We start from the raw sequence: 26,041 nt of genomic DNA, 5'->3' as shown, positions 1-26,041 counted from the left end.
GAAGCGGTCCTGGCTTGGTGACAAAGATGATAGCTTTCATCTCTCAACCACTAACGCAAAATGAAACACATTATTTGGTCATTTCGAGAAAGATTGTAATTTATTCCATTTAACCTGGTTTCCATTTTTGATCAATTGCATACACTCCTCAGTGTAGTAGTTTTCATTTCTGGGTTAATGTGACTACATTGATGATGTTGCATCATGCATGTTACATCTTTGTAAATGTAATGTGAAGTATGGATTCTTTATTTCCCATGTTGATGTGATGATTTTTGTATTTAAATATATAAAGAAAAGAATAGGTTAGGATTCATCACCCAAATCAAGTTATTAAAATGCAGATGATTGTCTGGTAAAGCAAGTCTAAAGTTGGTATGAAAGAGCAGTCAAACATAATTAATTTATTATGATATTAATTACATTTTTTGGTTCATCAAACTGTTTCAATAATAAATGGGCGTTTGAGTAAAGTCCAGAAGAACATTTGAAAAAGAGAGGATTGAAGAGGAGAATAATTCTTGCCATGGTCACATATACATTCAAGACTCCTGTTTTTCTCTTAGGTTGGTTATGACGTTTTCAATGGTGTACACTGTATATGCAAAAGTACGTGGACACCCCTACAAATTACTGGATTCAGCTATTTCAGCCACACCCATTGCTGTAAGGTATATAAAATCGAGCACACAGCCATGCAATCTCCATAGACAAACATTGGTAGTAGAATGGTCAGTAATGAAGAGCTCAGTGACTTTCAACCACCTTTCCAACAAGTCAGTTTGTAAAATGTCTGCCCTGTTAGAGCTGCCCCGGTCAACTGTAAGTGATGTTATTGTGAAGTGGAAACGTCTAGGAGCAACAACAGCTTAGCCGCGAAGTGGTAGGCCACAAAAGCTCACAGAATGAGACCGCCGAGTGCTGAAGTGCATAAAAATCATCTGTCCTAGGTTGCAACACTCACTACCGAGTTCCAAACTGCAGCTGGAAGCAACGTCAGCACAAAAACTGTTCATCAGGAGCTTCATGAAATGGGTCTTAGGCTGTGTGCGGACACAGCCTAAGATCACCATGAGCAATGCCAAGGGTCAGTTGGAGTGGTGCAAAGCTCGCCTCCATTGTACTCTGGAGCAGTGGAAAAGCATTCTCTGGAATGATGAATCACGCTTCACCATCTGGCAATCCGATGGACAAATCTGGGTTTGGCAGATGCCAGGAGAGCGCTACCTGCCCCAATGCATAGCGCCAACTGTAAAGTTTGGTGGAGGAGGAATAATGTCTGGGGCTGTTTTTCATGGTTCGGGCTCCTCAGTTCCAGTGAAGGGAAATCTTAACGCTACAGCATACAATGACATTCTAGACAATTCTGTGCTTTCAACTTTGTGGCAACAGTTCGGTGAAGGCCCTTTCCTGTTTCAGCATGACAATGTTCCCATGCACAAAGGGAGGTCCATACAGAAATGGTTTGTCGAGATTGGTGTGGAAGAACTTGACTGGCCTGCACAGAGCCCTGACCTCAACTCCATCGAATACTTTTGGGATGAATTGGAATGCTGACTGCGAGCCAGGCCTAACCCCAAACATCAGTGCCCAACCTCACTAACGCAATTGTGGCTGAATGAAAGCAAATCTCTACAGCAATGTTGCTGTTACAGCATCAAAGGAGGGACCAACTCCATATTAAGGCCCTTAATTTTGGAATGAGATGTTTAATGAGGTGTCCACATACTTTTGAAGGTAAATGTTCCGTCAGTGTCTGCAGTCTGGTTTGTACAATTTCAACATTTAATGAGAAAGCTTGCACTGCATGTATTTGTTTGGACCATTGCTCCCGAGATGGTGAGGGACTCTATTCACAGGTTGTGGTTGTTATTTGTGAATTATTGTCTGTGGGTCAGAGACCTCATTACCATGGTTTCTCACCTATTCGTAGATTTTTTTGTGTGTCTGAAAGTACACTACAATATCAATATACTCGAGAGCAGGGCAACATCCCGTGTGCACCACATATATTTCTATGGGCACAAGCGCTGTTCATGACACAAACTATTCACACACCCCTTGTTGGCGGATTAAACATTTTGCAGGTTTAAAGCTTATTTCCTGTAATTCTACACATTTTGTCATGGGGTGCAGAGAAAATGTTGCCGTTTTAAAGCAAATGTTCTTTCAATTCTATACATTTTGCCATGTATAATGTGTCTTCATGTGAAATGAGTGACTGAAACATAAAATCTATTGGTTAAGAAACCTAGCAAAAAATGTTACCTGACATGGGCTAGTTGATCTGAACATTTCTGACAAGTTATAAAAAGCACTAAGGTATGCAATGACTGACATGACAAAAACAGATGATGCACTAGCCAATTTCAAAATTCGATGATTACAACTTTCAAGAGTAAGTTGAAAGCCGAACTGCGTTCCTTAAATTATATATATATATATATACACACTGCTCAAAAAAATTAAGGGAACACTTAAACAACACAATGTAACTCCAAGTCAATCACACTTCTGTGAAATCAAACTGTCCACTTAGGAAGCAACACTGATTGACAATAAATTTCACATGCTGTTGTGCAAATGGAATAGACAACAGGTGGAAATTATAGGCAATTGGCAAGACACCCCCAATAAAGGAGTGGTTCTGCAGGTTGGGACCACAGACCACTTCTCAGTTCCAATGCTTCCTGGCTGATGTTTTGGTTACTTTTGAATGCTGGCGGTGTTTTCACTCTAGTGGTAGCATGAGACGGAGTCTACAACCCACACAAGTGGCTCAGGTAGTGCAGCTCATCCAGGATGGCACATCAATGCGAGCTGTGGCAAGAAGGTTTGCTGTGTCTGTCAGCGTAGTGTCCAGAGCATGGAGGCGCTACCAGGAGACAGGCCAGTACATCAGGAGACGTGGAGGAGGCTGTAGGAGGGCAACAACTCAGCAGCAGGACTGCTACCTCCGCCTTTGTGCAAGGAGGAGCAGGAGAAGCACTGCCAGAGCCCTGCAAAATGACCTCCAGCAGGCCACAAATGTGCATGTGTCTGCTCAAACGGTCAGAAACAGACTCCATGAGGGTGGTATGAGGGCCCGACGTCCACAGGTGGGGGTTGTGCTTACAGCCCGACACCGTGCAGGACATTTGGCATTTGCCAGAGAACACCAAGATTGGCAAATTCGCCACTGGCGCCCTATGCTCTTCACAGATGAAAGCAGGTTCACACTGAGCACGTGACAGAGTCTGGAGACGCCGTGGAGAACGTTCTGCTGCCTGCAACATCCTCCAGCATGACCGGTTTGGCGGTGGGTGAGTCATGGTGTGGGGTGGCACTTCTTTGGGGGGCCGCACAGCCCTCCATGTGCTCGCCAGAGGTAGCCTGACTGCCATTAGGTACCGAGATGAGATCCTCAGACCCCTTGTGAGACCATATGCTGGTGCGGTTGGCCCTGGGTTCCTCCTAATGCAAGACAATGCTAGACCTCATGTGGCTGGAGTGTGTCAGCTCTTTCTGCAAGAGGAAGGCATTGATGCTATGGACTGGCCCACCCGTTCCCCAGACCTGAATCCAATTGAGCACATCTGGGACATCATGTCTCGCTCCATCCACCAACGCCACGTTGCACCACAGACTGTCCAGGAGTTGGCGGATGCTTTAGTCCAGGTCTGGGAGGAGATCCCTCAGGAGACCATCCGCCACCTCATCAGGAGCATGCCCAGGCGTTGTAGGGAGGTCATACAGGCATGTGGAGGCCACACACACTACTGAGCCTCATTTTGACTTGTTTTAAGGACATTACATCAAAGTTGGATCAGCCTGTAGTGTGGTTTTCCACTTTAATTTTGAGTGTGACTCCAAATCCAGACCTCCATGGGTTGATAAATTGGATTTCCATTGATTATTTTTGTGTGATTTTGTTGTCAGCACATTCAACTATGTAAAGAAAAAAGTATTTAAGATTATTTCATTCATTCAGATCTAGGATGTGTTGTTTAAGTGTTCCCTTTATTTTTTTGAGCAGTATATATAAAAACACGCCCCCTGTCCTCCCCAAAGTTTGGGAACCACTGCTCTAAAGGTCAGGCAAGACAATGTTATCACAGATTAAGTTACCTAATTCTTCAGAATGTTTATTCAAAATATTATATTTTTACTAATAACCTGTGAGAAATGTAAAGGTAGTGATGCATTTATTGACCAGAACCCAAACATATATTCCTTGCACATACACTAGTCATTTCTCAGTTAATTATAGTGACAGCTATTATAATACATTTTCAAGCTGTCTTAATAGTATACATGACAAAACATTAAGATTTATTATACTTTATTTCAATTGGAAAGATCAAAGTGTATACAATACTCTGAATTTAAAAGCAGTATAAACAAAAAGCTCTTAAGGAATCCAGACTTACAGTAATCACAAAAAGTAAATTCTTAGGTGTAAAACCCTTGAAGGCACAATCATAGATGTGAATATTTCACAAGATTTCTTATTGCTATGACATTACACAAAGGCATAGTTGCAGAAGATGCATCGAGTAGATTACATTGAGACTTACACAAATTGTAAGGCCATTGTCAGTGTCAAAGCCTACCGCTTAATAAGCACTTCAAAGTGCCAAAGGCATTACATCTAACATGGACAAGGTTCATTTTTAAACATTCATAATGCTTAAAAAGGGAAATTTCACAACTTTTCAACTTCATATTCCTCATTTCCAGCAGCTCCCCAACATATGTGAAAATGGCACGTTTCGTAGTAACGATAGAGGAAGATGGGTTTCCAATGACATCATCATTGTGCACCAATTGTTTGGCATTGCTTACTAATTGTTTGACGTAATTGGAAACACTTAGTTCTCTCATTTTTACTACAAAACATAGAAACACGATTTTCACATACTGTTTGTTGATGTTGGGGTTGTGCTGGAAATGAATATGAAGTTGTAAATTTTTTTAATTTCCCTTTAAAATGTAATTATATTGGAAGCTCTCTCAAAGTTAAACTCTTAGTTACTCTTGCATAAATATTTGACCTGGTTTGTGCACTTATATTTGCATAAATATTTTACAATAGAAAGAAAAGACTGCACAGTGGGTACATCAGTGATTCAACAGCAGTAGATAAAAATAAATACATTCAAAAAGTGAATATCAGGTCTCTCCTTACTCATCAACATGATCAGTTCTTTCCACCTTGCCGGCTGAGGGATTCGAACCAGTGACCTTTCGGTTACTGGCCAAATGCTCTTAACCACTAGGCCTACTTATCCATGACTTCAAAATGTAACAAGGGGATGGAAGAAAAAAAACTAAAGTAATAAGGTAACTAATGCAAGAAACTGAAGTAAGGAATGTTGACTGATGAGTGTTTTCAATCAAACCACGAGAATCTGATCACAGGTTCAATAATGCTTCAACGAACTAACTACACTAAGACCATTGTTTATCCGACATGTTCCTACCACACATGGACTTTCTGATTAAGGTTCATGTACTTGTACCTAGCTCCACAATAATTATTATCCATTTTATTTGGTATTAGATTAACTCCTGTGATTACACCAAGAAGTATAGCGGCAGCACCAAGGCAAGTCATGATAATGTAAAGAAAAGGATGACAAACATAACCCTAGAAAACAATGAAAGAAGATCAAGGTTTAAGAATGCAACAAAATAAAACACTAGCATCTTATTATTGAAGCGCTGTGTTAAGGCTTTGGGATGAGCAGATATCAAAGTATAACTAGCTAATTAAAGTCCACTGAATTGTAGGCACCATGGAGTCACTTTGCAAAGGCCTGGACAGATACATTTCATCAGTGACATGGACATCAACATACCTAGGGCATCCAGTTCTATTCTGCCTAAAGAGGAGAACGATTTAAAAAGTTTATAAAAAAAAGTACCAACCCAATGACAAGAAATGTGCGCATACGGTAAATTAGTATAAAAGGGAATTCCAGTAGCGTAGTGTTACAACAAGCGCAAAAGCAGGTCAAATAATAGTAGCCTGGAATGATTCATTAATTAGTTCTTGAAAAAAAGCATTCCAGCATGCATCCCATGCTGGATTCCAGCATGCATCCCGGTTTCTGAAAGAAACCTGGAAATTGAATCTCAGCCTGACTCCTCATGGAGACAAAAGTGCATACGCGCAAAGGAAATAAGACCTTCATAGAGATTGCTTGATCCAAAGCAGTGACAGCAATATAAAACCACACACAAACTAAAAGAAATGTTGGAGTAGAAGCCTAAATCTTTCCCTCCATCCTACAGTTCCCTGGTCCACTCCTCACACCTTACAGGGCCTGCTTGGGAGAGTTGAGGCCTTGCAGGATGCTGGGCTTCTCCTCAATGACACGCACCAGCAGGTTGTCTATGTACTCCTCCAACTCAACGATCTTGGAGTCCTTCTTAGAGAGCTCCGTTTGCTGCTTCACCACCAGGGTAATCAGCTCCTCCTGGGTCAGCTGGGTGAAGGGCCCACTCTCCACCTTACCTGGTGTCTGAGGATGATGGAGCAAACGGAGTCACAGATATTAGCGGTCTATCACTGCTTTTTAAATAGACATATGAACATGTAGTACCTTCATATTTCCCAGTGAGCTGTCATAGGTCTTCATCTCTCTCACCACTGGGGTGTTGATGAGAGCATGGCTCTCCATGGAGCTCATGGGCTTCACTGGGTGAGGCCTGGAAAGACAAGATTACAAAGAAAACACTAAGAGGGTGGAGCATAACAATTGTTCACAGAAGTCAAGGGATTAGTTGGAAATGGAATGAAGGTCTATTTCAGTTAGACGCCAGTTACAGAAACCAGGGAAAACAACGACAAACAAAAATTGTCCCAATGTGCCATCATGAATCAGAATAGGTGCACTGACAACCAAGACTTTTCCCAAGTTGAAAAAAACCAGAACTCAACAGCATATCCCATGCTCACACCAAAACCAAAAATACGAACAAAATTCCCTTTGATCCAGCTATTCAGCAATTTGTTGGACATTTCTGACACTTAAAATCTCTTTAAATACACAATTGTTAGACTAGACTTCAGGCTTATTGCCCATTACACAGACATAAGTTGATTGATTGAACAGAACAGAAGAAAATCCCCCATGCCGTGAAATGCATACAATCATTGAAGGGCTAAGGGCTGGTTATGACCTCAGAGGGGTTCAGGCTCACCTGAGTGGTGTTAAGGCTGGCCGATCTCCATTGCTACTCAGAACAGTGAGTGGCTGCAGCTCAGAGGTTGAGACCCAGGCCCGTAGCAGGGTCTTACCCTCAGCCCCTGCCTGGGGGTTGGGCTCACCTACTGACTGGGGAGGCTCAGGAGAAGTCAGGTCAGAAGACATGCGGGAGAAGGTAAAAGGGTCTGCTGTCCACTTATCTTTCCTGGCTTGGGTTTCTACCTTTTCTCTACCATAGAGATTTCTCTGTCTAGTATTTTTGGCTTGAGGCTCAAGTTTGACAGATCCTGTAGTGGCTAACCTGACTGTCTCGTTTTCTCTGGGTGAAGGGTCTTGTTTAACCAGCTCACCCTTTCCCATGGCTCTTTTATTGCTCAACGTAGCTGGAGGCTGAGGTGCTGCTCGTTTATTTTTCCTTTGAAAAGCAGGACTGGGCTCTTCTGGTTTTTCTTCCTCTGGATGTTTTTCTGAGTCACTGTCGTTACAACTGGAGAACAGATCGGTTGGATTGTTTGGCACAAAAAGCTTAACAAAGTCGTCAGTTGTCAGTCTCTGTTCAAGCTTGTCGTCTTTCTGTGGTCCTCCAGAGAACAAGTCATCGCCACTGTGGCTCTGCTCTGGTTGGGCCCATGGGTCTTTAGGCAGGATCTCAGCAATGGGGAAAGGGTCATCAAACGTCTCTTTCATAATGAGTTCCAGTTGTTTTTTGTTAATGTCGTTTTCTACAGAGTCAGTAGCTTTAGCCATCGTTGGACTACTTTCCACGATGTCCGGGGTTGAGACTGCCCTAATCTCGGATCTTTTCTCCTGCTGTACCGTGTTATGCTCTGCTGATGTTGGCTCAGGATCTGCTTGCTCTTTGCTGACTAAACTTTGTCTGGGTTTGGCTGAGGGGATCTCTTTGGGAGTGTTTGGCAGTCCTTTAGGTTCATCTGTAGAACTTGACACCAAAACTTGTGTAGGTCTATTAGGCTTTTCTATTGGGAGAACAGATTTGCCATCATTGGCTGACGAAACAGATGTGTTAAGCACCTTCCTTGCATCTTCCCGAGGTTTCACTGAGGGTACGTCTCTGCTCTGAGGCATAGGATTTGTAGAGACTAAGACTTTGGAGACGAAGGTGTTGTGTCTTTCAGATGTATTATTCTGTGCAGTGCTCTGGCTTTGCTTTTTGTTTGAGTCTGCCTCTAGTCTACGGGGTTTGGGAGGGGGGATAAGCGCTGGCGAAGTGTTGGGCACCACTCTCCTCCAAGATTGAACTTCCTGAACTTGTGTCTGTTGCTGGATTAGGCATTCTGCTGCCCTCTCCTGCAAGTAGGAATATTTGTCATTGAGTGGAGGTGCTGGTGGGTCAAAGTCTGTGCGTTCCTTTTTCCTTTGCGAAAATCCCCTTTGAAAAGGACTGGGCTCTTCTGGTTTTTCCTCCCCTGGATGCTTTTCTGAGTCACTGTCATTACAACTGGAGGATGGATCTGTTGAATTGTTTGGCGTAAAATGTTTATCCAAGTCATCAGTTTTCATTCCCGGTTGTTCAAGCGTGTCCTCTTTCTGTGGTCCTCCAGAGAACAGGTCATCTCCACTGTGGCTCTGCTCTGGTTGAGCCCATGGGTATTTAGGCAGGACCTCCGCAATGGGAAAAGGGTCAGGTTCAGAAAATGTCTCTTTCATAATGCGTTCCAGTTGTTTTTTGTTATTGTCGCTTTCTACAGAGTCAGATGAGGGTTGCTTTTCACTGTTAGCAGTTACCTCAGTGTTCTTTGTCATAACTGGACTACTCACTCTCATGTCTATGAAGTCCGGTGTGGAGGCTGCCCTCATTTCTGATCTGCTCTCCTGCTGTACATTGGTAGTAGACTCTGCTGCTTTTGGTTCAGGATCCACTCGTCTCACTGGCTCTTTGCTGGTTAACCTTTGTCTGGGTTTGGTTGCAGGGATCTCTTTGAGAGTGTTTGGCAGTCCTTTAGGTTCATCTGTACAACTTGACACCAAAACTTCTCTTGATGTAAGTCTAGTAGGCTTTTCTATTGGGAGAACAGAATGGCCTTCACTGGCTAAAGCAACTGATGTTTTAGGCACCTTCCTTGCATCCTCCCAAGGTTTCACTGAGGGTACGTCACTGCTTTGAGCCATAGGATTTGTAGAGCCCAAGACTTTGGAGACGAAGGCGTTGTGTCTTTCAATAGATGGATTAGCCTGTGCAGTGTTCTGGCCTTGCTTTTTGTTTGAGTCTATCACTAGTCTAGGGGGGGCTGCACCACCAGGTTTGGGAGGGGGGATGAGCGCTGGCGAACTGTTGGGCCCCACTCTCCTGAAAGACGAAGAATGAACTTCCTGAACTTGTGTCTGTTGCTGGTTAAGGCGTTCTGCTGCCCTCTCCTTCAAGTACGAATATTTGTCATTGTGTGGAGGTGCTGGGGAGTCGAGGCCTGGGCCATCCACGCTCATCTCTTCTCCAATGAGCTGAGATGTGCATTCCTGCTGTCTCTGATTCACTTCTGCAATGATATGGTCCCATTGAGTCTGTCCTTGTACTCCATGCCTCTTCTGTTTGAACAGGCGATCATAGTCAGGTAGAGGAGGTCTTTTGGCCTCAACCTCCTTAATTGTCACAAGAGAGCCACATTTAGCAGACACGCTTCTGGAGCCTGCATTGGGATTTCCATGGCTATGCAGTTCCATTGGGCTGGGGGGCAGAGGAGCTTGCCGCTTCCGCTCAGATCCGCTGGGGGAAGATCCTATGGCAGCCAGGTTCTCAGTGCTGCTGCAGGGGGACTCAGAGGTGCTCCTCCGTGTCTTAGGGGGAGCCAGGGAGGAGTGAAGGTTGGAGAACATATCAGGAGACTCAGAAGGGACACTAGAGAGAGGGGATTCGGCGCAGGACAGGGAGGGAGATTGTTGCCTATGGGAGTCTGAGTTGGGGGTTTCAGGCTGCTTCAGAGACTCCACCAATCTGCCAAGGAGTGAAAACAATGCTCGGAGGTCAGTGTCTGACCGTCACAATATACCAGAGTTATGAACATGCCCAGCATAGCTGAAATAGCCAACACACCTCTCATGAGTTAGCCTAACCTTTGTGTGGTGTTTCATTCCATCAAGATCTTATCTTCACAAGTGAAGATGCACCCCAAATGCTTCCAAGAAAAGAATGTCAGAGAAATGTGTGTTCTTTCCAGGCTGTCTCTGCTCTTTTCTATTCTTTGTTCATCATTTGGAGCCCTAATGATGATACTTGTGTATACCCAGAACCTTTTCTGTCTGATATTTCAAAATGTTCGTATTCGTTTGTTTCAAAATTAAAGAACAATCCAGTTATATGCTGTCCTATCCTGTCAGAAACTGCGAAAATGGTCTCGCTCAAACATCCTCTGACATTCTTTTCTTGTAAGGACATGGTTACGTCGTCACACCTGGTAAGATCTTGATGGAATTAAACATAATTTGGAAATATTGGAATGCCCACAATTGCCTTTCTTTTAAAAACATTTAAAAAAGGTAGTTATAAAAACATTACATTTACTTTAGGATGGACCATTTCATAATTAATTGTAAAAAGCTCAAACTTAGGCTAATAAACAAATCCAGATTTAGAATGTCTGAATTTCAGCACTAAAATAAGAGTAGGCTATAGTGAAACTAATTATTTTCTCCTTTAAAGGAAATGGGCTATATTGATTGGACAACTCACCATTAGGAAAGAATGGTTCAAATAAAGCCTTGTTTTCCCCAGCAGACATTTTCAATGTAGTTAGTCACCCTGTGCGAGCGCACGTCATCACTTCCAACCTGTTCTGCACCATACCACCCCGTTTCAGACACACACACAGGTTCTACACCGCAGACCAATCAGCACACCGGCCAAACAGGTCCATCACGTGCCAGATTGAATTCCTGATTCTGATGATCCACGCTCATGTTTGTCAAGGCTTTTAAGAGCCGTAAAACAATCAAGAGGAACAAAGAGATGAAACTAATTGCAGCCAGTATAGATTGGAGACATGATCTGGTGTACAGATTAGTTCATCCTAATCCAAACCACCATCTGATTACTAAATCGCCAGACAACCAATTGCAACTGAGAATAATAAACTACTAACTTCAGTTGTATATCATATCAAGCGAGGAAAACATCACCACAGCTATTCAATCTGGACAATATACAGTAATTTCTGTGGAAAAAAAATATTTAAGAGAGTTATAAATATGCAGTAGTTCAGTAGTGACAGTTTGGAAAATGGGTGATAAAGGCTACCAAGGCAGTGAATGTGATCGTTTGAATGTGCTGGCTGGCTCTGAGGTCAAAAATTCCACCACTAAATATTTCAAAATAATATGAAAACTACAGAGACAGAAAAAGGTTATTGGTTAGTGTTACCAGATCAGTAGTGAAATACATTGTGTATATAGTAGCTCCACTTACCATTGTAAATGTAACTTTTGTCAGAACATCAGGTAGGCCTACATTACATTAGTAGGCTGACATCAAAATTCACAGCAGATAGAAGGCCAAATCCTTACTTGAGATATGCACTATTAAAATCATGTATCGGTGGGAGATTTGAGCAATGTTTGGACTTACCTATGCAGATCAAGTTAGAAAAGAGCTGTAAGTGCATGAGAACAAGACTGACACCTACCTGGGCTTGACTGCAGACACCTTGGCAGTACGGTTGGAGTTGAAGACTGCAGCGCTCGGGGTGTTGGTGCCGCAAACACCCTTCTGGTGGTCCACCGGGCTCTCCTCAAACGGGATTGGAGGGTCTGAACTGAGGAGAACATCCTTGAATGGGTTGGCAGCATGGCGAGGGGCAGGGAGAGGGACCTCCAAATCTCTGGTGCTGCGACTGGGAGATGGGTTGGGCCTCACCTCATTGGCGACACTCTGCTGCAGCTCTTCCTTCTTCTCCTCCTTCTTCCTGATTATACCAAACAGAGAGGACAGCCTCTCAGTCACAGAGGCCTCCTCCTGTTGTTTCTGCTCCTCTGCCTTCTTGGCCTCCTCCTGCTTCCTCTGCTCCTCCCCCAACCTCTGATGCTCATCGGCCTTCAGCCTCCGCTTCCGGTCCTCTTCCTCTTCCTGCTGCTTCTTCCTCCTTGCCTCATCCTCCTGGAACCTTCTCTCCTGCTCCTCCCGTTGCTTGCGTTCCTCCTCCTGCAGTACCTTGAGCTGCACTCTTTGCTTCTCCTCATTATGTCTCTTCTCCTCGGCCTGCCGCTTCTCTCCCTCTTCCCGAAGGTGCCTTTGCTCCAGCAGAGCCCTATCCCTATCTGCAGACTCCTTTCTGTAGGTGTTGACAGGGGCACCCTTAAGGGAGTCTACGGCGGCATCAGATGGTTGCCTGTGGCTTCGTACATCCTCCACTGAGCCCTGACCAGAGCTGTTAAGGCTGAGGGTGGACCCTGACATGGGTTCTACCTCCTCTGCATACACATGATTGCCGTTGATGCATGTGCTGTTCGGGTCTTCTTTCTGCTTGGTTCTGCCCAGAAGAGAAAAAGGTCCTGTAGACACTTTGCTGTCATTGCTGCCTGTGCGCTTGTGGCCCAGGAACTTGAACTTCTTTTTAACTGTAGATAGAAAGAGGTTACTGCATATGCCAATTATCATTACTCAAATATGAAAAGGTCAGCATGTTTAACTGAATAGAAGGAGCTCACCATCAGGAGAATCCACATTGAGACCAGAAGAGCGACTGCCACTGAGGGATGCGTTCTTCTCAGGAAGAGTGCCCAGTGTGGACATGGACTGGGAGACATTGCGCTGCAGGTTGGATTTAGGAGCAAAGAGGGACTTGAGCTTGGATTTCTTCTTGGCCCCAGGGGACTCTGGGCACACTGAGTGGGAGTCAGCCTCTCCCTCGCTGTCAATGACTACCTCGCTGAAAGAGGGCACTATTGCAGAGGCTGAGTCAGAGAAGCCGTCCTTTTTCTTCCCACGCACTTTGTCCTTGAGCTTTCCGATGCGGGAGCGTGGTTTGTCTTTCATGGAAAGGTCAAACATGCTGGCTGTCAAGTTGTTTCTCATGAACTGGATGTCCAACATCACTTCCCCTCTGACCTTGTCCTCCTTCCCATTCTTATCCAGCAGTTTGTGCCAACTGAAAATGACAGTCAGAGAAACAACAAGATTAGATGCTCCTGTTCAATTAATTAAAACTACTGAAGGTCAAATATGACTGGAATTGTTTATTACGCAACCAATGACATTTGAATTAGCCTAGCCCCTAGGTAAAACCTTTTCAACAACATCATGATTTGTCAGGAAAGCAGATGTACAGAAATTGTGGTCAAACATGACTTGATAAAAACTATTATTGCGGAACTATAAAAGGGCAGAACTATGACATTTCTAACAGTTTTAGATCAGGACCTAGAATAGATCCAGCTCCTCTAGTGTTGACGTAAATAGGCTGTAAACTAATTGCAGTTCAACTAAGTGTCCTTTGCTTTGTGTATACATGTCTCTTAAGTGAAGACCAGACACATACATGCCATTGACTGGCATGCACCCTGTTCCAGCAACCACTGGGACAAACAGATAAAGGAGAAAATTATTCCTTTGTTCTGCCTCATCTCCTCCCTGTTGAGCACAGTGTTTATGCCTACTCAGAACAAGGGAAAGGCAGAAGTGTTTGAGAGCCTTTTCCATAACCATGACAAAACAAGCAATTAGTATGCCCTGTCACACTGAGCCTCTCTGTGATTGTAGAGACTGCACTGCTAAATTTGTTGGTAAATTAGTAGACAGGTAACGCAAAGTACAGCTTCACAGACTGTCCCCCAGGTGAGTTCTCACCTTCAAGACCAGAGAAACACATCCAATCCATCCTGGAGCAAGTTTAGTGCAAGTCTCTTGCAATATGCTTTTTTTTTGCATATTCAGTGACTTGAAGTATGCTCTTAGTCTTTTTGCATATTTAACTGAGTTAACATCATATAAGTGGAAGTAAACATTTTTTTGACAGGCTTATAAAAGGAAGCCAATAGAGGCTAAAACACCCTGGTTAAATTCAGTGTCATCACTGAACCTCCAGGTTAAGGTCAGCTGAGACAAGGAAAGCATTCACAGGGTCAGAGTTGTGATAGATAAGTTAGGACTCTAGTGAGAAGTACACACATTCTTCCCTGATGACATCATCCATCCATCCATCCATCCATCCATCAGCAGGAAAAGGTTCAAGGAAAACAAAAGACAGCAGCTGGTCACATTTTACTCATGGTAGATCATTAGCCTATGTGCCTACATTTAGGATGCATTCAGCTGAAGTGCTCTGTACTCTGCTGGGCAGTGATCAAATCAATTTTATTTGTCACATGCACCGAATACAACAGTTTTAGACCTTAGCGTGAAATGCTTACTTACAAGCCCTTAACCAACAATGCAGTTCAAGAAATAGAGTTAAGAAAATATTTACTAAATAAAATGTTTTTTTAAATAAAATAAAAATCAAATCAAAAAGAACACACATTTTTATTTATTTAACCAAGAAAATCCCATTGAGACCCAGAGTCTCTTTTTCAAGGGAGACCTGGCCAAGGCAGCAGCAACAATCAATGCAATAGATAACTAAAACATACAACCTGATCCTGCCTAAAAAAAAAAAAAAGTATTTACACTCCTCTGTAACAGAGACTCCCATCAATATTTTAAATTAATTCCGTGGCACTTGCATATCTAGATGAAGCATGGATTGTAGATTATTCCATGCGTCTGGTGCACAAGAAGAGAAGGCAGTCTTGCCTAATACTGTGAATGTATAACTAGGCTATATACAGGGGGTACCGGTACTGAGTCAATGTGCATGGGTACAGGTTAGTTGGTAATTTGTAGTGACTATGCATAGCTAAACAACAAGTAGCTGTTATTTAAAATCAGACATTATTCTATGTCAGCCTTCCCTGTGGCACAGTTGGTAGAGCATGGTGTTTGCAACGCCAGGGTTGTGGGTTCGATTCCCACGGGGGGCCAGTACAACAAAAAAATATTTAAAAAATGCATGAAATTAAAAGTATGCATTCACTACTGTAAGTTGCTCTGGATAAGAGCGTCTGCTAAATGACTAAAATGTAAATTTATGTGGTTCATGTAAAAGATCAGTGCAACATTACCCTGTTACTGGTGTACTAAAACAAACATGACCAGACATGATCCTGCAGGAAAAGTCAGGAAACAGGGAGAAAACCTTCCATAAAGCCCAGCAGAGCAATACAGGACTTCTGTAGACTAATGAAAGCTGTGCTAAAACTTCTCCAAGCATTCCTAATCTTCTTCCCAAAATGGGCCATGCCAAGTAAAACAGCAACTACCAACTTCTGGAGTACTAGTCGGACTGAACACATCAGTGAAGGGATGTTATAAGTTTAAAAGGAACAACGAGTTGACTAGGTACATGTGATAACGTTTACAGAGAAATAGAAAACCCTGGCCCTAATAGAGGAGTGGTGGTCTGTCCTGTTGGACCAGTTCTCTCTCTCTGAGATAGTGGTAGAGGCACAAACTTCCCTCTGAAGTATAATGATTAACATGTCCCATCCAGCTAATGATTAGGGTTGGGTAGTATCCAGATTGATACCGTCCTTCTCTCATCCCGTGATTTACGGTATTACCGGGTTAGTACACAAGGGGGCGCCAAAGAACTCAGAAATGCCCATTGGGCATCTATTACCAGAATAGTAACAAAATTAGCACAAGTAATTGCGCATTTCCAAAAAGGATGGTAGCTAAACATGCTAAAAAATGCAAACCAAAATAAAAATGGCAAAGACATGCAATCCAGCTCATCAAGTTATACACACATTCAGTACCAGTCAAAAGTTTGGACACAGGGTTTGTCTTTATTTTTACTATTTTCTACATTGTAGAATAATAGTGAAGACATCAAAACTATGAAATAACACATATGGAATCATGTAAACAAAAAAGTGTAATAAATTAAAATATATTTTATATTTGAGATTCTTCAAAGTAGCCACTCTTTGCCTTGATGACAGTTGGCACACTCTTGGCATTCTCTCAACCAGCTTCACCTGGAATGCTTTTCCAACAGTCTTGAATGAGTTCCCACATATGCTGAGCACTTGTTGGCTGCTTTTCCTTCACTCTGCGGTCCAACTGATCCCAAACCATTTCAATTAGGTTGAGGTCAGATGATTGTGGAGGCCGGGTCATCTGATGCAGCACTCCATCGCTCTCCTTCTTGGTCAAATAGCACAGCCTGGAAACGTGATTGATCATTGTCCTGTTGAAAAACAAATGATAGTCCCACTAAGCGCAAACCAGATGGGATGGCGTATCGCTGCAGAATGCTGGGAAGCATTTATTTGGGCTGCAATTCCTGAGGCTGGTAACTCTAATGAACTTATCCTCTGCAGCAGAGGTAACTCTGAGTCCTCCTTTCCTGTGGCAGGCCTCATGAGAGCCAGTTTCATCATAGCGCTTGATGGTTTTTACAACTGCACTTGAAGAAACTTTAAGTTCTTGACATTTTCCAGATTGACTGACCATGTCTTAAAGTAATTATGTACTGTTGTTTATCTTTGCTTATTGGAGCGGTTCTTTCCATAATATGGACTTAGTCTTTTACCAAATAGGGCTATTTTATGTATACCATCCCTACCTTGTCACAACTGATTGGCTCAAAACACATTAAGGAAAGAAATTCCACAAAATAACTTTGAACAAGGCACACCTGTTAATTGAAATGCATTCCAGGTGACTTCCTCATGAAGCTGGTTGAGAGAATGCCAAGAGTGTGCAAAGCTGTCATCAAGGCACTTGCTACATGATCCCATGTGTTATTTCATTGTTCAGATGTCGTCAATATTATTCTACAATGTAGAAAACAGTAAAAAAATAAACCCTTGAATGAGTAGGTATGTCCAAACTTTTGACTGGTACTGTACATACACACGAGCTACCGAATATCATTGTTGGTGAGTTACAAGCGAATGTGAACGAGAAACATTGTGCAAATAAACAAAGTTGATAGATGCTTGTCTGAAAAAAGAACAGTATTGGCTCTGGAGCAGCATGTTTATACCCTGTGTGGAGTCTGGAGTCACTAGGGCAATGGGCCTGCCTGCTTTAAGTAGAGGGGGGAGGAGCAAACAGGCCAATGGAGAGTCACCTTAACTAATCCACTTAGATTAGTAACAAGTTAAATTTAAGGGTTGCATTAAATGCTGAATTCTGCATCACCCAAAAAACGCATAAGAAATATATATCTTGCTGCGTTTTGCAAACGCAGACCTAAAAATACTTCTCATTGTCATTCCTGCTCATCAGACTAATATTCTCAGGTGAGAATTCACGAACAGGCATTCTATCAGCAGACAGCGCTCTGACTGATTTGTAACTACTTTTGTCGGTGTAGCCTCATACTTCGCTTTGGTAAAATGCGATAAAAACTAAGCAAGACATTATGAAATGTAGCTGGCTACATTCTTTCTATGATAAACATTAGAAATATGATGGCCATGCATAGTTTTTGCAAAAAGACCTTGCTGTTTCTTTGTAAGCTCATTTACTTGTGTGGCTGCCAACCAAATGGCGTTGCTCTTTGTTGTCATCTGATTAAAATGAAGCCATTTTCTGCCTAATGTGTTGCACCAATGTATTTTCTGTGAAGGAAAACTTGACTTTCAATATAAAAAGCGACCTGTCTACACAGCTGGATTCACCTGGTCCCGCTTTCTCCTGTTGTGCCATTTACAAACATGTGACTGGCTCAAATGTTCTAGGGAACTGCGGTAAGCTTCAAAACGTAAAATAATGTGACAGATCAAATGAAGACGTATTCCTAATGTATTGCACAAGTTAACTGCAGGTATTTACTTAAAAAGCAACTACACATATGAAAATGTATTGAAACACTGCAAAGAAAGTTTCAATGGTATTGACAGTATTGAAAAACATCCCATGGCTATTTCCAAATACCTCGGTATACTTCCCAAGACTACTAATGACTAACATGACAGACTAAACAGTATGGATTTATTTATTGACAGAAGATTGGTTTGTGCCTTTGAGAGAAATATAGCAAACATAAAAAAGAAAAAGTAAACCTCTTGATTCATGCACATATAATTACATAGGCCCATTTCATGATGAATTTGGTGTTGATAAATAGCCTAGTTATATTTTAGACATCTCATGAACATGAAACAGGCCTACAGCTAAGCCAATTTCCAATGTGGATAAGGACATACCAAACATAGGTCAATACCGTTGTCAGTAGTGCCTCCGCATTGTTGTATATCCAAGTTGGAACTTGCTCTTTCAACTAATAGGCCTAAGAACAGTTATGACACATGTTCAGAGCCATACCCGGAACATGATCAGTAACATGGTGTGTTATTTGGTGTCATATCATTTAACTTTGTCTCATGCTGAGAAAATATTCTGCTATTTGTGAGAGAGGACAAAGAGGATGCAGGAGATCCTAGTGCCTTACTTCAATGTCAAACCCTGACCTATCAGCATTACACTAAAGTAGGTCAGTAATATAACACCATACACTGCTAGGGGAAACAAACAGCAACATCCAATACCCTTTTTGTGTGAGAGAGAAGGAGCAAGAAAAGGCAAGTGAGAAGGAAAGGGGAGAGGATAAAGAGTAGTAGAGAGAACTTTGTCATCGAAAGCTATACAAACCGATTTAGTAAAACCTAGATAAGGTTCAAGATATGAGTGTATAATAAGCAAGTGAATTAGGTCATTTAAGTACTGTACAAATGCTGCCCTTGTGGCAGCCTATACTGAGAGAACATTTTACACAGGAGGATACAACCATATGACTAGTAGTCACTCACTTCCCTCAACAACAGTCTTAAATATCAAAATCAAAGTGTCCTTCGGTCTAGAAAACAGTGGCTGTTAAATAAACACTATTACATAAGGCAAGGGTGTGTACATTTTTCGTGAATTATTCATGGTTTGCCATGTTTTGTTATGAAGCTCGTTACACCCTTTATGATGGGCCTATCCCGTCATTGTTGTGAATGTCATCCATGGATCCCAGCTCAACAACATGTCAGTGTGATGGTGTGATTAACCCTCTGCTTTAAATAACCTTGTAGGAACATGGGGAATGTCAGGAATGTTGACACTGGTCAATATTCCTCTTAATGAGATATGGCCCGATCATCAGCATTACCTGATCCAGCTGTGAATGCCAGAGATACAGTAGGCTTCACAGTTAACACTAATGAGCTGGAATTTCCCAACTACTTCCACTCTTTTCAGAGGGAGTTCTTCAAACAGCTAAGTTAATAGTTAGGCTGGGTTCGGATATCAACTCAAGTAGGCTGTTCACAGTCTTGACCCAACATAATCAGATTGCTTTCCCACCAGCTCCATGACTCCACACACTCAGATCCTTTATCTTCAATCAACATGAGAGTTACTTACTCGGTATTTTTGCGGGCGCTGTTATCGTGTAGATCAAGTAGGTTGATCACAGCTCGTCCCAGGAGCTTGTCCAGTCCCACCAGAGCTCTGTGCATTACTATGATATACAGTGTGCAGCGTTCAGCATTGCCATGGTGGAACAGTGGCAGGTCAAACGTTGCCTCTTCCTTCCATACCGGTGCGACACATTTTTCTGCAACCGAGGTAGAAAACTTGTCTTTGGCCACCTGCATGATGGCATAGGCATCGTTGGTTCCATTCTTTCCTTTGATCCTCAAATTCCTGGCTTGGAAAACGGTCACCTGTACGCTTGTGGGATACCACTGCTGACTTTGGTCAGCCAAAGACATTTTCAAAGCTTTAAGCTTTTACAAAAATACTAGTTCGGCAGGTTTTAGGATATCACAACGACTTTGTTCTCACTTCAAGAGACTGACTCACCAAACGGTAGCTCGTCGTCCTCTATAATGTCGACTCTAGCTGATTATGTCGAAACACTTGGCACTCCTCCCCAGTTCACTGTACAACACCGTACACGTACGTAGGCCACACGGTGACTATGCCAAGGATAGTCTGAGTAATGTAGCCAACCTTATATAGCTTTCAGGCTCAATTAATGCAACGCATGCGTTTGTCCGTACTAACCCACTGGGTATCTAGCTACTATAACTAGTTAAAGATTAAATGTCGCCAAGAATTTGCTAACGTACCCCCCAAAATAAACTCAGACGTTTCGCAAGGGCCATCGTATAATATTTTATTCTACAAGAAAATTATACTCTGCTATCTTATAGAAAGGTAAAATACTAACACAACGGCTATCTACTGACTGTAATACTTGCTTTTCACAGCATCTCTCTTCTTGTTTTGACTTGTTTCATTGTTGAACAATAAACTTCCTCATCAACCATTCTTACCGCCCATACTCTCCCACAACCTATCTGATTGGTAAGGATTTGCGTCAATAAGTGAAAGACCTACCGTGATTGGACAGTGGTGCTGGTGCCATTGTAACGTGAATTACGCAGTCTTTTAATCGACACTAGGCACAGGTCTAGGATCAGTTTACAATCTCTGAATCCCCAGGACTATGATGACCTTCCTACACCCTCAGGCTTCCTGAATTTATGTCGTGTGCTCTGTTTCTTGGTAAACTAAACTGAACAAATTGTTATAAAAACAATTTTTAGTGACAAAGGTTTCAGCGGTGTTGAACAGACAGGGTAAAGAAGTCACAAATTATACCAGAACGATATTAACGGAGTCCTCATAGACAGCTGATGCTCAGATAGTCTGCAGACAGCAATCACTGAGTTTGTCTCAGACCTCTTCATTCGCATTCATCTCATGCTCATATCAGAGAAGCATAATTGCCCCATCAGTATGAGAACAATGACAAGTTATGAAGTTGTATTTTTATTTTATTTTGCATCAGTTTTTTTCTATAAGGCACAGTCTGAATTTCTTGAACAATATATTATTGAATTAAAAACCGTTATTTGTCACAATCGTTTCATTCTGATGTCACTGTGACAAATTAAAATATAAATATACATACAACATTTTGAAATCTCCCTTTTTCATTTTGAGATGAGAGTGGACACAAAACTTGGAAATCATTTAGGGACCTATCACCACTGTGATGAATGTTAGTAAATGGATGAAATGTAAATCTGGGTAACCATGAGTGAAAAGATGACACATTCTATCATTGTGTTCTTGCACATTTTGACATTTAATACCTAATGTAAATAAGTGTAATAAGAAGGATGTTTTTTCCAGTGACAAAGTGTTGTAGAAGGTAAACTTATGAATATCAGACACAGGTTATATAAACATGTTGTGACCAGCCACTACCGCAGGTTTAGCAGTTTGACATCCCCTTAACAATTAAATACATTACATGTATTCACGTATATGATACCACTGCTTTGTACTTATCACAAATCTGAGCTTTGTGAGTTTGAGTTTTTAACATTAACCCAAAGGGAGATTTCAGGACCTAGAATAAGGATACAATCTATGAAATGCATCCAATTTGCTAAACACTGACGTTGAGGTAAGCTCTGCTATTCTACACAATCCTTTGGCATAATAATTTCCATGAACACATTGTAGTTGTTTAGAGGAGCTTATCTAAGATGCACTGAGTTGTTGCATTCTTACACACTCTTAAAGAATACTCATGATCAAAATAGCATAATATGGTTTTACACAATATTGGATGATAAAATGTGTGAAGAAACATGAGGCAATTATGTAGATAACATGAACCAGTTCTGTCATAATTTATTTTGCCTTTACTCTGAGCTTTATACATTAACAGAAAAAAATGGTGTAGAAGTAGTTGATTTTTAATGTAACAAGCTTCTAAGCCATTAGTTTATGAGGTAAATGTGTGTGTGTGTGGGGGGGGCGGGGGGGGGGGGGGGGGGTCAGTAAGCACTTACTGTATCTTGATTAATGTGTTATAAACCAGAGCCATTTACCACATAATTTAACAACCGTTAACATAGTCTCCTGATGCAGATGGCAAACTGAACATGGTTTTAACTGATGCATCCCTTTGATTTGTCAGCGCATGAACAATGATGTTTGAAATCCTGGAGGGGGCAGTGTTTAGATAATTGTAAATCCAGAGATTTGAAACTCCAAGAGGGTATGAGAGCACAGGGGTGCGTTCAGTTCGATTGAACATTTGGTACATTGTGTAACCATTTGTACTGAATGACACATTTCCCCAAATTTTTCTTCAACGTTCTTGAACAGACTTTGAGGTACGTTTTCTCCGTTTGGTGGGTGTGGTGGGGTGTGGCTTGAAGCAGTGAGTGACATATTTAAAGGGTAGCGGTCATGCTGACAGCGTTCCACAGCCCACAACCCAATCCCTCCCTGTTTTGAACTGGTCATTCAGAACAGCACTGTTTCCGTTTAATTGAATGTTACAGTACGTTTTTTCCCCGAACTGAACACAGGCCAGTTAGGGAAAATGGAAAAAGGAAGAAGGAAGGGGATAGTTCATATGAAAAATAACCAGGAACATTTCAGAGTACATGCCAGGGTCAAAGAAAGGTCACTCTTAGTTCATTTTATCCAAACACTGATACTTGTCCAACCTGTTCATGAAGGGGAGAAGTTCCCTCTCAGTGCTGATGTGTATTTGAATCCGAGTCAATACGTTTTAATAAAAACATTTTTTTTTAGAAACTGCATTCTCTCATCCTAGATTAAGGATCTCACTCACAAACACACATTCACGGAAGCACACACACGCACACGCACACGCACACACACACACGCCCACAGACCCACAATAATACAAGTCAACATAATAAGAGCAAAAGGATTCTTCACAGAGGAAATGCACAGGCGTACTGTAGAAATGGACAATCTCAGATTCCATTCATGCTATAGTTGATATCCACAGAATAAGAATACAATCGCAAATTGTCCCTTTAAGGTATCCAAAATCAACATCTTATGTCAATTTTAGACTTAGCTTGTAAAACTTCCTGTGAATAAATGAGTATTTTAGGTCCACAAAAGACAGGCCTTGAATTCCTGGCAAACCCAACAAACAGTTCATAAGTGACAGAGATGAAAGTACACATCCCATACCATCACTGTGATGGAAGCAAAAGTAAGAAGCAACACAACCCCATGATCTATCTCCTTTACACATTTAAAATAAAAACCTCACCATGAGCTGAATCCCAATTTGAGATCCACATGTGCAACTTGAAGTTCTTTGCAATTATTTAAATGAAATGTCCATGAAAGTCTGACCCAGCGCTCTGAGAACAGAAATTATAGGTGATCTGGAGGTTTTTGAATTACTTTAACTGAATGTTTCAATAAGACTTTTAGCAACACAACTAGCTTATTTTGAGTCAACTTTATTGAACTCCAAGCACAGATAGGACACATGGAAATTCATTTCCTTAGACATTAATCATGCAAACACATTTATTTTTTTATTGTGACGGCATCAGTGAGATCCAAACCTATAATCTTATGTTTTCTATTCATGGAATTAATCCACTGCGCCACCCGGATGGAGCTAGCATGCCATGTTTTTTTACAAATACAAAGCTTTTCATTTTAGTCTATTCAAACGGACTCCATTTTACAGAGAAAGAAGCACTCGGGTATGGCCAATTAGTGGGCAAGGCCAACACACCTGAACACACTTAACAAGATAAAGGATAGAAAGAGTTTCATTGATGCGGAAGAATGGAAATATATGTTTTTAAATAACATTCTTAGAACTTCCTCTGAACGTTACTAAAGTTCTCTTGTGTTTTTTTTATGGAAAGTTTACTTAATGTTCTTGGAACAATTTGAGAACATGACACTATTTAGATTTTTTTATCTTTATCTTTAACTCTGTATTGTTGGAAAAGGACCCGTAAGTAAGCATTTCACTGTTAGTCTACACCTGCTGTTTACGAAGCATGTGACAAATACATTTAGATTTGATTATGTTTTATTCGAAACATGTAGGAAATGTTATGCTGAAGTACTGAAATTACCACAGAAGAACGTTGTTTCTTAAAGTTCTCTGAACTATTTGAGAACATTCCAAATGTCAAACCAGTTGGAGAATGTTTCTAGAACATTACCAACATTTTTATTAAATGTAACCATGTTTGAACGTTCTCTTAAAGTAATGAAATACCAAGAAAATACGTTTTTTTTGGTCAAGCTCCTTAAATTTGCTGAGAATGTTCCAAAGACAAGCAACTATTCTGCATCATTTGCAGAAAGTTGTGGGAAGGTTTTATACAAAATAACCATAGGACAACCACGCTCTCACCAAGCTCTATAAGAAACATATGGTTCTCAGAACGTTATATGCTAGCTGGGGAGTTACACACATGGATCTCAGATCAGGATTTGTCTCTATAGGTGTAGGACACTACAACAACAGCAGTGATATCAAATATCACCAGGGTCCACTGTGGACATTTGCTGGGAGAGAGTGAGGGTCACACTGTAGTTTCACTCTTCCACATACTTTTCATGCCCACAGAGCTCTGGGAATGGTCTGTACAACTTGTGTCCAATTCCAGCTCTATCACAGAGCTCTTGATGGTGCCGTTAGGGGCAGCCCCTGGCACAGTGGTAGTGATACTGTTCAGAGGGTAGGAGCAGCGCTTAGCTTCCCGCTCTGCAGCCGCTGCCAGTTTCAGATTGTCTCGGCTGGCGCTGCACCTATTACCTTGCATGGCCACCCTGCTGGCCACAGAGGGGAGCAGAGGAAAGGGCTTACGGCTGCCGCTGCTGCCCCCGTCGCTACCCTCTGAGGGGCTGGTGGTCACTGTCCCCCCCACTCTCCTACCGTTACCGTTGGTTAGCGGGCTGGCCGGGCTTTCAGAGTGGCTGTGATGGAGACTGCCATTCTCACTAGTGGCCTGTTTGTGGGCTGGATGGGCAGTGTTGTGCTGTTCTATACCTGTAGGTCCCAGTGCTCCCATACTGCCCCCTCCCCCACCAGTCCTCATGGCTTTGAGACGGTAGTGACCTCTGCCTTCACCTCGGTGGTGATACTGGCTGCTCCCTTGTTTAGTTCTGCCACTGACCTTCCTCCTCTGAGGCTGGACAGGGGCTACAGAGCCTAGTGTGGGCAGCAGGTTGTTAGCTAGCTTGTTGTTATTGTCTGTACTGGTGCTGGTGTTGATGCCTGCTGGGGCACGAGTGGCATTGTTGATATTTTCTTGTGCCACCTGCAGCAGGTTGGTAAGTTTGCAGGGCCCAGGGCCCACACTGCTGATCCCACTGGGGGTGGAGGAGGACCTGGCTGATGAGGTGTTGTGGGGATCCCCTGGAGGATGGCAGCCAATGAAGATCTGGGATCCCTGTTCAGAGGTGGTCTGCACCCCACTCACAGTGGTGCAGGTGTGCGTGTAGACTGGTATGGGCTGGGAGCGCCGATTTCCTGGACAGCAGCTTAGCCAGGAGGTCTGCACATCCAGGCGTCGGAAGCAGTGGTGGACCACCAGGAACACCCCCAACATGATGGCAGCTACTCCATAGAGACAGCTGAACAATAGGCTGCTGCGCCCTGTCAGCCACATGGCCATGGCTCCACAGCTCCACAGGGCCAGGAACAGGAAGTGGGTGGCTACCAGCACCAGGAACTGCACCTTCAGGGTGTACTGGTCCTCTGGGGTCAACACAGCATGTATGGTCCCCACCACAGAGTCTGTGGACAGGAGGCTGGTGCTGCCACCCAGGGCTGGCTGGCTCTCCGGCACAGGGGAGGACAGGGAGAATCTTGGGCACTCTTTGGCCACCCGGTGCCTCAGGCGAAACACAGTGCACAGGAAATAGATCCAGGTCACCAATACCGCCAAGCCTGCGGGGACAAAGAAGGCCCCCAGACTGGGCCGCCACACCAACCAGCAGCTGGAATATGCAATAAAAAAGTCAGTAAGGTCAT

General features: G+C 42.6%; 2 protein-coding genes across 4 annotated transcripts in view; both read right to left on the bottom strand.

Moving 5' to 3' along the window:
* Window positions 1-4,304: 4,304 nt before the first annotated feature.
* LOC115164525 (rab11 family-interacting protein 1) lies at window positions 4,305-20,526 on the bottom strand. 3 transcript variants are annotated; one of them, XM_029717087.1, is made up of 6 exons: window positions 20,041-20,526; window positions 12,849-13,288; window positions 11,828-12,758; window positions 7,189-10,143; window positions 6,588-6,693; window positions 4,305-6,506 (listed from the first exon to the last, which is right to left on the bottom strand). In XM_029717087.1, exons 2-6 carry the CDS (start codon window positions 13,231-13,233, stop codon window positions 6,300-6,302), a joined length of 4,584 nt encoding a protein of 1,527 aa, XP_029572947.1. In that variant the 5' UTR covers window positions 13,234-13,288; window positions 20,041-20,526; the 3' UTR covers window positions 4,305-6,299. The 3 variants fall into 3 exon arrangements, with proteins under 3 accessions (XP_029572947.1, XP_029572946.1, XP_029572948.1); XM_029717086.1 differs by having other exon boundaries at window positions 19,600-20,525; XM_029717088.1 differs by lacking the exon at window positions 7,189-10,143 and having other exon boundaries at window positions 19,600-20,510.
* Window positions 20,527-24,289: 3,763 nt separating this feature from the next.
* The window catches only part of LOC115164524 (adhesion G protein-coupled receptor A2-like), a 64,328-nt gene continuing 62,576 nt past the window's right edge, over window positions 24,290-26,041 (bottom strand). The window contains exon 20 of the mRNA XM_029717085.1: window positions 24,290-26,007. Within this exon, the coding sequence (XP_029572945.1) occupies window positions 24,588-26,007 (1,420 nt within the window). The 3' untranslated portion in view covers window positions 24,290-24,587. The remainder of the gene's footprint in view (window positions 26,008-26,041) is intronic.

The sequence above is a fragment of the Salmo trutta genome, chromosome 27, assembly GCF_901001165.1.
Source record: "Salmo trutta chromosome 27, fSalTru1.1, whole genome shotgun sequence".
Taxonomy (NCBI): Eukaryota; Metazoa; Chordata; class Actinopteri; order Salmoniformes; family Salmonidae; genus Salmo; species Salmo trutta.
The sequence above is the reverse complement of the archived record's forward strand: the minus strand, read 5'-3'. Positions and strand labels throughout refer to the sequence as shown.

Bases quoted from the DNA above. Each gene is read 5' to 3' on its own strand.
- LOC115164525 (XM_029717086.1), bottom strand. From the start codon at position 19,949: ATGTCTTTGGCTGACCAAAGTCAGCAGTGGTATCCCACAAGCGTACAG. The intron at 12,759-12,848 runs GTGAGCTCCTTC...TTCTATCTACAG, and splicing joins CAATGTGGATTCTCCTGATG to TTAAAAAGAAGTTCAAGTTC. The intron at 6,694-7,188 runs GTGAGCCTGAAC...TTGTCTTTCCAG, and splicing joins CCAGCCTTAACACCACTCAG to GCCTCACCCAGTGAAGCCCA.